A 13,570-nucleotide genomic window follows, 5' to 3' on the forward strand; every position below is an offset into this window, starting at 1 on the left:
AAGCTGCTTTGATTTAACTTGCTTTACTTTCAGTCATGGCTCTTGAGTGAGTGAGAGAGAGAGAGTGCTTGCAAGCAGGGCTGCTGGTCTAAAGAAGGGCAAACTGCTTTGATTTAACTTGCTTTACTTTCAGTCGTGGCTCTTGAGTGAGTGTGTGTGTGAGAGAGATGTTAATTAGGGGACAACTGTTTGAGTTGTTTTTTCTTAACTAAAACCTCAGTATTCAGGTTTAATTGCAGTGCTGGCACTTTGAAATAAATAAGTTGGTTTTGTATTGAAGTTTGGGCACTCGGGCTCAAAAAGTTTCGCCATCACTGATGTAGAGGTTCAATATGAGTAAGCGTAAAGTGATGCACTTTGGGGAGAAGAAAGTACAAAGTACATGCTAATTGGGCTTTAAGTGATAATGACTGACCAGGGCAAAGATCTCAGGGCTGTGGTGGTCAACTGGGTGGAAATTATGCATGAGATGGATAAAGTGGATATAAAGAAGTTTTTCCTGCTTTCCCCATAATACTAGAACTCACAGGCACCCAGTGGTGTTGGTGGACAATAGATTCAAGATGGATAAAAGAAAGTAGTTTTTCTCTCACTAGATGTAGTGATGACCATTAGTTTAAAAGAGAATTTGACAGATTCAGGAAGAATAGAACCACGTATAGCAATTTGGCACACTGACTAAAGGGGATTACCATGTTCAGAGGCAGTTATCCTCTGAAGCCAAAAATAATGTTATAGAAGTTTCTCAGAAGAGTACAAATTATCTCCCCTGCCCCGAACATAAAATTCAACAGGGCTTTTTTTCAGCAGGAATGTGGTGGAACGGAGTTCTGGCACCTCTTAAAAATAGTCACATGGCCGGTGGCCCTGCCCCCTGATCTCCAGACAGAGGGGAGTTTAGATTGTCTTCCATGCTGCCGAGCGGTGCGGAGGGCAATCTAAACTCCCCTTTGTCTGGAGATTAGGGGGCAGGGCCACCGGCCATGAGACCATTTTCGCTGAGGGCAATTTAAACTTTTAAAAACTCCCCCCTTGTTCCAGCTGACCCAAAGTGATGTCATTGTGCAGTCTTGAGTTCCACCACTGAGTTCCACCACCTCTTTTCCCAGAAAAAAAGCCCTGAAATTCAGCATTTATTAAAGAAAGAAAACATGCATCTTGAGTTCCAGGAGGATGAAATATGGGAGTCATGAAGAGATTTGTTTCAGGAGGATAGCTGTGTTGGGCTGTAGAAGAAGAGCAAGATTCGGGTTCAGTAGCACCTTAAAGACCAACAAGATTTCCAGGGTGTGAGCTTTTGAGAGTCAAAGTATCTCACAAAAGGAGCTTCGACTATCCAAAGCTCATACCCTGGAAATGTAGTTAGTCTTTAAGGTGCTACCGGACTGAAATCATGCAGAAATTAGTTCATGGACAGTGAGGAGGAACAAGAATGAAATGTTCTGAACTGGACGCATCCTGAGTCAACAGTTTCTTCTTTGCAGGGGGCCATTGTTGTTCCGGACCTTCGTTCTGTTCTTCTGGATCCTGAACGCTGGGAGACACCTGAGGCATTCAACCCAAATCATTTTTTGGACAAGGATGGCAATTTTGTGGCTAGAGAGGAATTTCTGCCATTTGGTGCAGGTAAATAGAGACGTTCCAGACTAGCTTCTGATTGAAGGTCAAGGGTGCCAGGTTGAGCAATGGAGGAAGAACAAAACCAGGCCTGCTCCTTTAGTGCGAAGCTTTACATAATGAGAATTAAATGGCAGAGGCTGCAATTCTGGAAAACATGTTCCTGGGAGATCGTTTCAGGTGGGTAGCCATGTTGGTCTGCAGTAGAAGAGCAAGATTTGGGTCCAGTAGCACCTTAAAGACAACAAGATATCTAATGAAGGGAGACTGACTTTCAAAAGTGTGTGTGTGTGTGATGTGCTGTCAAGTCATCTCTGACCTATGGCGACCCTAAGAATGAAAGACCTCCAAAACATCCTATCATTAAGAAATTTACTCAGATCCTACAAGCTGGAGGATGTGGCTTCTTTTATTGAGTCAAGCCATCTCGCTTTAGGTCTTCCTCTTTTCCTACCGCCTTCCACGTTTCCTAGCATTATTGACTTTTCCAGAGAATCTGGTCTTCTCATGAAGTGACCAAAGTACGGTAGCCTCAGTTTTGTCATTTTAGCTTCTAGGGAGAATTCAGGCTTGATTTGATCTAGTACCCAGTTATTTTTGGCTGTCTGTGGTATCCACAAAACTCCTCCAGCACCACATTTCAAATGAATCAATTTTCTTCCTGTCAGCTTTCTTCACTGTCAGCTTTCACATCCATACATAGTAATGGGGGAATACCATTGTAATGGGGAATACCATAGTCTCAAAAGCTTACACCCTGAAAATCTTGTTGGTCTTTAAGATGCCACTGGACTCAAATCTTACTGTCCTAGAAGTACGTTCCGCTGAATAAAATGAGACTTACTTCTGCTTTTTAGGATGGCTCCCAGAATTACCTTTACAGAAAGTTTGAAATCTCTCAATATTGCCTGACACTTGTAGATGAAGTAACTATTTCATTTTTTCACTTCATTTCTAGTCTGCCTAAGCCACAGCCTTCAGTTTGCAAGACGTAAGCAAGGATGTCAATGATAGGATGCTTGGGGGCAGGAGGGGTCAGTAATTCATAGGGTCTCCATAAGTTGGAAGTGACTTAATGGCACGTAACACATGCATACTCTGCCTGTTTTGCAGAGATTCTAATTCAAGTGAATTTTTAAAAAAATCAAGTGGATAGAATGAGAAACTAATTTTGTTCTTTGCTATTATACTGATTCAGACCACTCTTCATGTGTTCCTCACTTTGACTGCCAGCTCTCCTTATTAATAAATTGATTGATTGATTGATTGATTGATTGATTGATTAGTCAGTCAGTCAGTTAGTTGATAGCCTGCCATCCCCATGGCTCAGGGCAGGTTACAATAATGTAAAATATACAGGAGTGAACAATATAATAGCAGCTCTCACATAGCCTTATAACCTGCTCGCCTGTAAAACAGAAAGCAGGATTCCTGCATCAAACCACATACTGTACCCTGGAGCTCTGTTTCGTCCCATGTATCTCGTTTGCAATGCAGGATAGCATTGCAAATGTTTCTGCTTAAGAAAACAAATCAGCAATAGTGACTTGAGCTGTTTGCAGAGCATATGTGCACAGGCTATGCTGTTGGGAAGCAGCCCAGCTCTGTGCTCCCCTGTAATGGGACTGGATGCTCCCGGAGAGATGACTGCAGCTCTTTAGATTGAGTCTTGAGATACGTGCGCACCACGAAAGAGTGTCTGAGAATGAAAAGCCATGTTTCAATGTCACAATTGAGTCCAACAAGGAAATCTTCCCCTAGAATCATTGTGAAAAGGGAGTGGGAGCCTAGAACAGCCATTTCCCCCCAGCTTCCCACCATTTCCGTAATGAAAATAACATGGTCCAGGTATGCAGTACGAGTAAGGACAGGACCTAACTCTGGGAGTGTTAGAAAAGAGAAACTGGTGCTTTACAGGCAGGGAAATTGGGCTGAAATGCCACAAGGAGTATTATTCTATCTTAATTGCATCTGAGAGTTGTACCCACTAGAGATGGGCACAAACCGAAATACAAACCAGTTTGTTACGAACCAGGCTGTTTTTTGGTTCATGAACTGGTGGTTCATCAGAGGGCATTTCTGACGAACCATGGTGAATCGTGATGATTTTTAAGCCGGTCCATTGGGTTCATTTTTCAGTTCGTCACTGCAGAGAGCTTGGCATTGATCAATCAGTTTCCTAGGCAACGGGGAGGGTTGGGCTTTCTGCATAAATTCTGCTGCCCTGGAAGTGACATATTCATGAACCAAATGAACCGGTTCATGAACCGGACGATTTCATGCCGGTTCATGGTTTGTGAAATGCGACGAACCACAAACCACAACGAACCACCATTTTCCTGGTTCGTGCCCATCTCTAGAACTCACATCTCTAAAGTAGTATGAATGGGGCTGCCTATCTAATAAACTAATGTAGTTTAGACTGCCCCTGGGTGGTATAGTTTTGCTTTTGAAACCATATATACTAGGGTTCTTTCTAGTACATTTTCAACATGGCCCTTGAGCCAAACTCAGCCTCAGGAGGCATGTCAACACAGAGGGCCAAGCTACACATGACGAATGACACTTGAACAGCAAGTGTATTTCTCCCTGTTCACTTGCCCTTCACTCAATCCACTTGCCGTTCAAGTGTCATTCGTCATGTGTAGCTTGGCCCAGAGATTCAAAAATCAGTACAGAGTAGGGTTGTCGGGCCACAGCTGGTAACCCTTGGGAGGAAATGGGGGTGAGGTCACTTGACGTCACTTCCAGTTTCTGCTGGTGGACCCTTTTAGCATTTTGCAAAACTCCATGATAAAACCAGTGTTTTCGCAAAATACTACAGCATCTGCTAGGTTAGTTCCGGTTTCCACTGGAAGTGACATAAGTGCGCTGGGGCGATGCTGTTGTGAGTTCGTAGGCTCTGGTGGGCAATGAGATGGGATGCTGGGAGAGTAGGAGGCACGGCATCCCTAGTCTTGAGGGAACAGTGGTTGCAGGGACAGGAACTGCTGCTGGGCCACGTTGGGAGGGGGGTTCTAGATTCTCCAACCCACCACTCAAATACCTTCTTTAGAATCCACCCTAGCGGTTGGCCAGGAGGAAATGTGCTCCAGAAAAGAAGGAAGCAATACCCGCTTTCCCTTGTTTTCTTTGCAGGAGCCCGAGCCTGTGTTGGGGAGCAGTTGGCACGGATTGAGCTCTTCGTCTTCTTCACCAACCTGCTGAGAGCATTCTCATTCCAGCTTCCAGAAGGAGTGACAGAAATCAACAGGAAGCCTATAATAGGACTGACCACACTTCCCCGTCCGTTTAAGATCTGTGCTGTTCCCCGCTAGAGCACATCATAGGCTACTAAAACAATTGATTTATTTATACAGTCGTTTTCTCCCTCGTGCTTTTACATTTGAGCTGTGCCGTGATTAATTTGTCGTCTCCTGGAGCTTCTCCTGCCCAGAGAACTTTGTTGATGCCTTGTCTCGAGAGGAAATGCAGCTCGTTCGATGGTGGTGTTGGCTGCTAAATCCATCACCATCTCCTGACATGTATCCTTCTTCCTAGTTTCTGTTGCTGCACAAGAAGGAAATCTGGTGGTGCATCGACTTTTCTTTCCAAGATAAAGGGGGAGCCCATTTTTTAAATAAAATATGTAGTAACATTTACTGACTGACTCTGCATTCTGTGTGGTCTTAGAAGTGGTGAATCTGATGGAATAAAGGAGGGAGTCAAAAGACTGTGCCTAAAAACAAATGTGCTCGCTGCTAGGAATTTGTAGCGGAGTTTCTTGGAGACCAGCTGTGACGAACTGCATTTAACCACAGATGAGTGGGTGGCAGCACCACAGCAGACAAGTGGTTGTCGGGCATGGCCGACAGGAAAACCCACCGTGCTCATAGCAGCTGTGGATGCAGAGACATTTGTGGAGGGAGGAAACAGAGAATCCACATGGCGGGTATTCTCTGAGTGGTCTGCAGCATTCCCTCTATGGTCAGTGGAAGGTTTTTTGCTGGTTCTTTAAAAAAATGGAAGTAGTTTTATCACTATAGTGTTATAGTGCTATAGTGATATAGCAGCTACCATTTTTCTAAAAAGCTGGCAGAATATCCTTGGGCAGTTGCAGGTGGGCCCGGGGGACATAGAGGGAAAATGGCGCCAATGGGAATGGGGAGACTCAGAAATCCATATAGCAAGTCCCACTCTGACTCTGATCTTTCCAGAAAGATTGGAGCAAAGCAGGCTTTGGAAACATGGGGGTGAACCATGGAAGGAGGAGGCTGACATCTTGTGGCTGCTATGAAAAATGCCTGCCCCAGTTAAAGAGTCAGAGTAGGACAAAGGTTGAGCACAGTAGATCATGTGGAAACAGTCCAAAGGCCCATCTAGTCTGGCCATCCTGTTTTCCATATTGGTCAATCAGATTTCTGGGAAATCCACAAAGGAAACTTTGTCTCCCTAATGTTACGCCACTTGGGGAGGGGTCACCCAGAGAAGATAATGGACAATAGGTTTGGGTCAGACACTATTGCATAGTGAAGCCACAACAAACACTGTTTCCTTTAACGTAATGATTTATTTACAGTGAAACTTCAGGACAGGAAACTTCATTTGAAAAGAAGAGATAATGGTACTTAACTAAAAGCTGGATTTGAGTCCAGTGGCACCTTAGAGACCAACAAGATTTTCAGATCTTAAGCGTTCAGGATTCAGAGCTCCAGGTAGCTCTGACTCTCAAAAGCTTACACTCTGAAAATTTTGTTGGTCTCTAAGGTACCACTGGACTTAGATCTTGCTGTTGTACTGCAGATCAACGAGGGTTCCCAGGGGTTTGCCTCCTTGCCCGCCAATCCGCAAGTCCCCGGAAGGTCACCTGCCACTGACAGGCATTCTGTGAATATGCACAGTGTGTGCACTCTGGGGTGAGGCACAACAACATCATTTCCAGGAATGATGTCATTGCACCGGCTATGTGAGTGCTCCCACTCTTCGTTTGGGGCTGATTTTGGCGCAGAGTACAGGAGTGTTCACATGGTTGGCATGTTGATGTCACTTCTAAAAGTGATGTCACTGCGCATGCGCTCCGAGCGTGTGTGAAGAGGGACACACGAGTGGCACAAGGGGAGAGGGAACCGGCAGCCTTAAGACCAACATAGCTACCCATCCAGGATTGTCCTGGCCTGATTCTGTACGCCCTGCACTCCTGCGGCTTCCTAGCAGGGAAGTGAAATTGTGCCCCTCCTACTCTCCTGCTTGCACTCACACCTTCTGGGTTAGCCTCTTAGAGAGGGTTAACAATGCTGTAATTCACACAGTGCACAATTGAGGTAGGGAATTGATTGCCACAGAGAACATGTGAAGGCTTTGAAAAAGGGCCTGGCACATTCATTGATAGATCGGTCAATGGGTTAGATGTGCCAGAATGAAGGCATCCCATGCTGGGCAGTGGTAGGGCCAGGAACTGCAAATCCCTTCCAGTTGTGCCTTCTCTCCCAGCACTACCCCAAGCAAAGATATCCCACCCTCTCCTGTAGCTGAAGAGGCTACAGAAGGCACAAAACACAAGTGGGAAAGAACTTTGCTGCCACCTATTGACCGTGGTAGGGATTGCTTAACCAACAGACCAAAGTACCAGCTTATAATTAGACATGGGCATGAACAGAAAAAAAAATCAAACATGGTGTTCGTTGTTCATTGCCATCCACGATCAATGAACAACAAACATTGATGAACATGACCTGTTCACGAACATGTTTGTTGTTTGTTGTTCGTGGGGGCCAGCAGGCTCTCCTCCAGCCATCAAGATCCCTACTACACCACTCCCAGAAACCGTACCTGAGCAGGCAGCAGGAAATGTACCAATAATAAATAATAGCTTGGCCCCAGAGCCTGGCAGCAGCCCTGGAACTTGAAGTAGATCCGTATCTGACCACACACAAAGAAAATTCAAGCTCCAATGCACTCTCTCTGTCTCTCTCTCAAAATGCCAGCAACAACCGTCTCTCCCTCACTGTCTGCAAAAGCAGAGCTGGGAGCCGCCCTCCCCCCTGCTCTTTGCTTCCTTGTAACAAATTTGGAGCTCCACACTTGGAAGGAAGACCTGCCTATCAAGCTAAATTGGACTTAGATTGGGGTTTCCAGGGCAACAGCAGGAGTTCAGACAGAGTTCAGGCAGTCCCTGCCTAAGTTGCCAAGGGAATTGATTGCAGGTGCCAGACTGTCTGGCTTGACGAACAGCAACGAACAAGGCTTGCAACGACCACCTGTTCGTTTAGAATGGGGCCTCACGAACAGCTTGTTCGCAATCAGCAGATTGGGCTGTTCATGGCTTTTTTTGGTTCATATTGCTGTTCATGCCCATCTCTACTTATAATGACAGTAGACTCCCTGGGCAAGGGGTGGTGGTGGAAGACCCAGTGATACCAGTTAGTTCGAGTCCCCTTCTAACCTTCACACTAATTATCATTCTGCTTTGTTCTCCTCACTATTTACCCTTTATTCTTTATGTGCTAAGTGTTGTATCACCAAAGTTCATGTCACCAGAGTTTCCACACGTGTGTTTCTAGTTTTCTTGATATGGAGGTACAGTGATGTGTATTCCTCTTACTCTATTTCACCTTTCCCTGTTCAGATTATTGCAGCAGTCAGAGATGGGATGCCTAGACTAGGTGCCTAGAAGTGCCTAGACGAGAAAACGTAGAGGTTAGCACTGTTATTTCCACCTGCCTGGAGACAAAAATTGTCCCATGCCTTTAATAGAATATAAATGGGATAATAGTATGATATAGTCTGCCAGACCTTGGAAGCTAAGTAAATCAGTACTTGGATGGGGCAACATTTGGCAGGATTCCAGAAGCAATATGGGGACAGAGGAATGCAGAGGTAGCCCCACCAACAAAATGGGACTCTGAGTTCGAGAAGGCAGGAGGCCCCACTCCTAGGGCTATAGCCAAGTGCTTGAAGAAAATAGGCGTGGGGAGAGGAGATGATGAAGGAGATACAGAAGAATGTGGTAAAATAGGCTGGCTCCTTTTAACTGCACTTAAAGGGGTGTGGGAGATGTTAGAATCTGCCTGGAAGCAAGCGCAAGAGCAGGCAGAGGAAATAAGTGCCTTAAAGGAGCAGATGATTTTGCAAGAGGCTCCAAAGAAGGCAAGAGAGGGCAGGAACGAGGCAGAGGAACAGGCTGGGATCATAGTTGTTCGCATTGCCCGAGTTAAATGAAACAGAAAGGAGAAGAAACACCCCCACATAGACAGAGCACTCAAGGCTTCTAGAGACTGGGATTCTGCAGATTCATGGGATTCCAGTGAGGAAGAGTGGACTGAGGGGGAAGGAGGTAGAGATAATGAAGTGCAGGTGAGACCTTTGGTTACTAACAAGGCAAAAGGTCCACCTGGAGGGCAAGCACAAGTTACTTTTAGTCAGCAGGAGCTATCTGAAATCTCCAAAAGTGTTAAGCAGCAGCCTGCAGAGCTCTTCTTGAGCCAGTGGCTAGTACGACTCTGGGACCAAGGCTGCACAGGTGTGCATATGAGCCCCCAGGAATGGTTGAAATGGGGTGCCCTGTCCAACGACATACTAATTAATGGTTACTTGAGGGGAGCTAATGGTCAAGCACAACCCCCTTTTGACTGGTTCTGTATGGGGGTAAGACCCTGCCCCCATGGATTGGGAAGAGCACTTGCCACCCTGGAACGCCATTTCTGAGGCAGCAGTACAGCTCAGGGGGATGGCAATGCAGACTGGGATTTACATCCCTGCTTTTCCAGGTCCTGACCAAATGCCCCTCACAGCTGGCATGAGAGCACGGTTAATGAGAGGAGCCCCGCCTAGCCTGTGTGGTGCTCTATTCGCTGTGCTGGGACCTGCCCAAGGACAGGTTGTGGGGGATGGGGTGATCCTTCTGGGACAGCTGAGAGATGTTCCGGGGGGGAACAAACCCAGAACACGGGTGGCTAAAGAAGAAAAGGAGTGGCAGGAGAGTAGGGTGAAGAAACCGAAAGTAACCTGAAGGCAGATGTTTTTTGAGCTTCTCAGGAAAGGAGTGTCAAGAGAAAGGATAGACGGCTTCCCAACGCCTGATTTGTTCCGGATGTGGAAACAGACATGTGCTACCGGAAAACAGGAGGGGAAGGTAACAGAGGCCAAAGGTGCTCAGGTGAGAGGAATAACTCCGACTGCTCCTCCTGAGGAGGGAGAGGACTCATGGTATCCACACTTATCCAAGCCATCCAAGGGATGGGAAATGCCTATACCTTTAGATTAGGGGTGTGGTAAGGCTCCAGTGAGAAGGCTAATAAAGACACCTATTCCTGGAGACCCATGCCCACATCTACCTTTGACTATATATTGGTCTAAGGGCAACTCACAACGTGTAATGGTCTTTATGGACACAGGAGCAGAGGCTACCCTCATTCATGGGAACCCAGATAAGCACAAAGGGCCCATAGTATATATTAATGCTTATGGGGATGGGCAAGAGCGCACAAGGCAGGTGCGAGTATGTTTAGCTCTGGGAAAGTCTGCACCTTTTTGGGCTACTGTATTGGTTTCTCAAGTTCCACAATATATTATCGGCATTGATTTACTAAGGGGAAAAGAGTTTCAGACCCCTGTGGGTAGATTTGCATTTGGAATGTGCTCCATCATAGTGGGAAGAGCGAAGTGGACCCCTTTGCATATTCCCCCGCCAAAGCAGCCAGTAAATGTGAAGCAATATCGTTTGCCAGGTGGGCATAAGGAAATTTCAGAGACCATAAAGGGACTGTTGGAAGTGGGAATTTGGAGACCAGCAGTGTCTCCCTTTAATTCTCCTGTTTGGCCAGTGAAAAAGCCTGATGGAAGCTGGAGAATGACTGTGGATTATCATCAGCTAGACAAGAAGGCTCCACCTTTGGCAATAGCCGTACCAGATATGGTGACCTTACTAGAGAGCATAAAAAAGGATGCTGGGGTATGGCATGCTGTGATTGACTTGGCTAACGCATTCTTAATAGTGGGATTGACAAGGCCTCTCAGGATCAATTTGCTTTCACATGGGAGGGGCAGCAATACACATTTCAAGTCCTACCACAAGAGTACTTGCATAGCCGCACCCTATGCCATGGACTGTTGGCAAGGGATCTGATTCAGGTACCTTTAAGTCCTGCCTTGTTTATGGCACATTTTATTCATGATATTATGATTTCAGATCCAGAGGAGTTAGCCGTGTTAGTCGGTAGTAGCAAAATTAAAAAGAGTTCAGTAGCACCTTTAAGACTAACCGACTTTATTGTAGCATAAGCTTTTGAGAATCACAGTTCTCTTCGTCAGATGCATGACGAAGAGAATGCATCTGACGAAGAGAACTGTGATTCTTGAAAGCTTATGCTACAATAAAGTTGGTTAGTCTTAAAGGTGCTACTGGACTCTTTTTGATTATGATTTCAGGCTCCACAGAGCAGGAGGTACAGCAAGGACTGACCACTGTAGTGGATCATATGCGATCTCGAGGATGGGAAATCAACCCAAAGAAAATACAGGGCCCAGCTCAACAGGTACAGTTCCTAGGGGTGGTATGGGCTGGACCGGTCAGACATATACTGGAAAAGGTGCTACACGGAATAGCAGCCTTGCCAGCCCTGACCTCTAAGAGGGAGGCCCAATGTATTGTGGGCCTTACGGGATTTTGGAGGCAGCACATACACCATCTTGCCCAGATTCTGCACCCCATTTACCTGGTAACGAGGAAAAAAGCTCAGTTTGAAGGGGGGGGGGGGGAGCGCCAGCAGGTGGCTCTGGAAGAGGCAAAGGCTGCAGTAGAAACTGCAATGCCCCTAGGTCCTTTAGTAAAAGGGATCCCATTTGAGCTACAGGTGTCTGCCAACCAAGAGGTGGCTGTATGGAGTTTGTGGCAGAAAGGGCAAGGAGGGAAGCATGTGCCTTTAAGCTTCTGGTCATGGAAGCTGCCAGATGCTGCGGCAAACTACTCTCCCTTTGAACGCCAACTACCCATAAGATAAGTACCCATAAGATAAGAGTTGGTTTGAGGCTTTGATGACACACAGCCTTCGTCAGGAGCAGTATCCGACGTTGTCTTGAGTGAAGTCTGAATGGGAGCTTTTGAATACTGAACATTACGTCGGAGAGACAGGGCTTTTTTTCTGGGAAAAGGTGGTGGAACTCAGTGGGTTGCCCTCGGAGTAAATGGTCACATGGCTGGTGGCCCCGCCCCCTGATCTCCAGACAGGGGAGTTTAGATTGCCCTCCGAGCTTCTGAGGAGGGAAATCTAAACTTCCCTCTGTCTGGAGATCAGGGGGCGGGGCCACCAGCCACGTGACCATTTTCAAGAGGTTCCGGAACTCTGTTCCCCCGCGTTCCTGCTGAAAAAAAGCCCATCTTTGAAAAAGACTCGGAAACGGGACCACCCCCTCTTAAAATGAACCGGTCTGCCCGTCAGATGGTCTACTCTAACCCGCATGTACCTGGACCTATACTTGAAATTTGAATCTATGAACTTTTTGAGTAAACCTCAGGAATACTGACTTATTTGAGATGTAGCACTTGTTCATAGGAGATACCACCGTTAATTGTCACTAGCACTTTATGTATAGGCCTGTGTATGAAGACTGTGTGCACTGATACGTATGGAATGGCAAGAATAATTTTTTAAAAAAGAATAATAGCAAGAATAATTTTGCAATTGTTTAAAGTCTTTATTTTGTTCGGATTTCACAATTATTGTATTATTCTGAACCAGGAACCAGCAAGAAGATTGATGAGCTGTAGGCTTGTCAGAAACAAGAGCCAACAGGTGAAGCAGAACCACCAATGCCATCCAGCCCAGAAGCAACAACAGGTGAAACTCGGTTGATCGTTCCCAGTCCTCCAGCATTGCCCACGCCCTTGGAGCGCCGCAGATGTCGGCTAAGGACAAGACTGCAGGAGAGACGGCAAAGCGCGCGCCTCCTGGCCCGACACCAACTGCTTGTGGATAGCGATGAGGAGTAGCCACAGGATAACTCCCAAGCAGCTGGCTGCAAGCCCAGCCCTCCAGTACCTAACTATAAAACCCAGCCAAGGAAGACCATGAGGTATGGAAGCAACAAGTTGCTACCCCTCTGACTCTTGCATTGGAGCCTGCCTTGTTCCTTGCAATGCCTTGGACTGGCCCTGACTGTCTTTGCCTAGCCCTGGAACTTGCCTATGGACGACTCTTGGAACTCCTGACTTTGCATTTTGGACCAGGCTACCACTGGCCTTTGGATTCTGTCCTTTTCACCTAGGTATGGATCTTGACTATGATGCTGGAATTAATCCCTTGCCTGAGCCCTCCACGCTCTGGGAACACGGCCTGTGCTGCCCTGTTCTGACACCTGACAGGCTGCCTCTTGTTTGGGGCCATGGTTGCCCTGGCAGACAGGAGGCACCTGCCCCCAAGCTATCGCTTTCCCCAGGGACCTTAATGGCCAGTTTGCTCTTCTGTGTTTGACACTGCTCTGGCAACAGAAGTACATGCCCAGGTTGCTCCTGGGGTATCATGGTTGGGTTACCCCAACAGCCCTAAAGTATTTTCCTACTTTAAAAATGTCTCTTTTAAAAAACAGATACACTTTCTGATGAACTTTTAAATGGATGAAGGTATGAGTGGGTCTTTAAACAACGAAAAAGTATAAAGGGTACAAAAATGTGTGTTTGTGGAAGTGCTAAAGAGAATCGCCAGGTTTATTAGGAAGGCTCTTTGTGAAGAAGGACTGCCCCCTATTTCTGATTTTATGCAAATCTGGGGGTAAATCTCCCCAAAGAGCTGGCAATTAAGCAGAGAGGGAGGGGGAATGAATGGCCCAAGGTCTGTGGTGATTGCCTCTTGCTGCCCCACCTATTTACCTTTACACAACAGTTGCTTCAGTTACCTGCATGGTGAGTTTTCCTCTTCTGTCTTCTGCTGCAAGGAGACACGTAACATTGGGATGATTTTTTGTTTGGGGTGCAGAAATA

General features: G+C 46.5%; 1 protein-coding gene across 1 annotated transcript in view; it reads left to right on the forward strand.

Moving 5' to 3' along the window:
* Positions 1–5,211, forward strand: part of LOC129331986 (cytochrome P450 2J4-like) — a 41,517-nt gene extending 36,306 nt beyond the window's left edge. Inside the window, exons 8-9 of the mRNA XM_054982713.1 lie at positions 1,485–1,626; positions 4,756–5,211. Of these exons, the coding sequence (XP_054838688.1) occupies positions 1,485–1,626; positions 4,756–4,934 (321 nt within the window). The 3' untranslated portion in view covers positions 4,935–5,211. The remainder of the gene's footprint in view (positions 1–1,484; positions 1,627–4,755) is intronic.
* The last annotated feature ends 8,359 nt before the right edge of the window (positions 5,212–13,570 follow it).

This window comes from Eublepharis macularius, chromosome 6 (assembly GCF_028583425.1).
Source record: "Eublepharis macularius isolate TG4126 chromosome 6, MPM_Emac_v1.0, whole genome shotgun sequence".
Taxonomy (NCBI): Eukaryota; Metazoa; Chordata; class Lepidosauria; order Squamata; family Eublepharidae; genus Eublepharis; species Eublepharis macularius.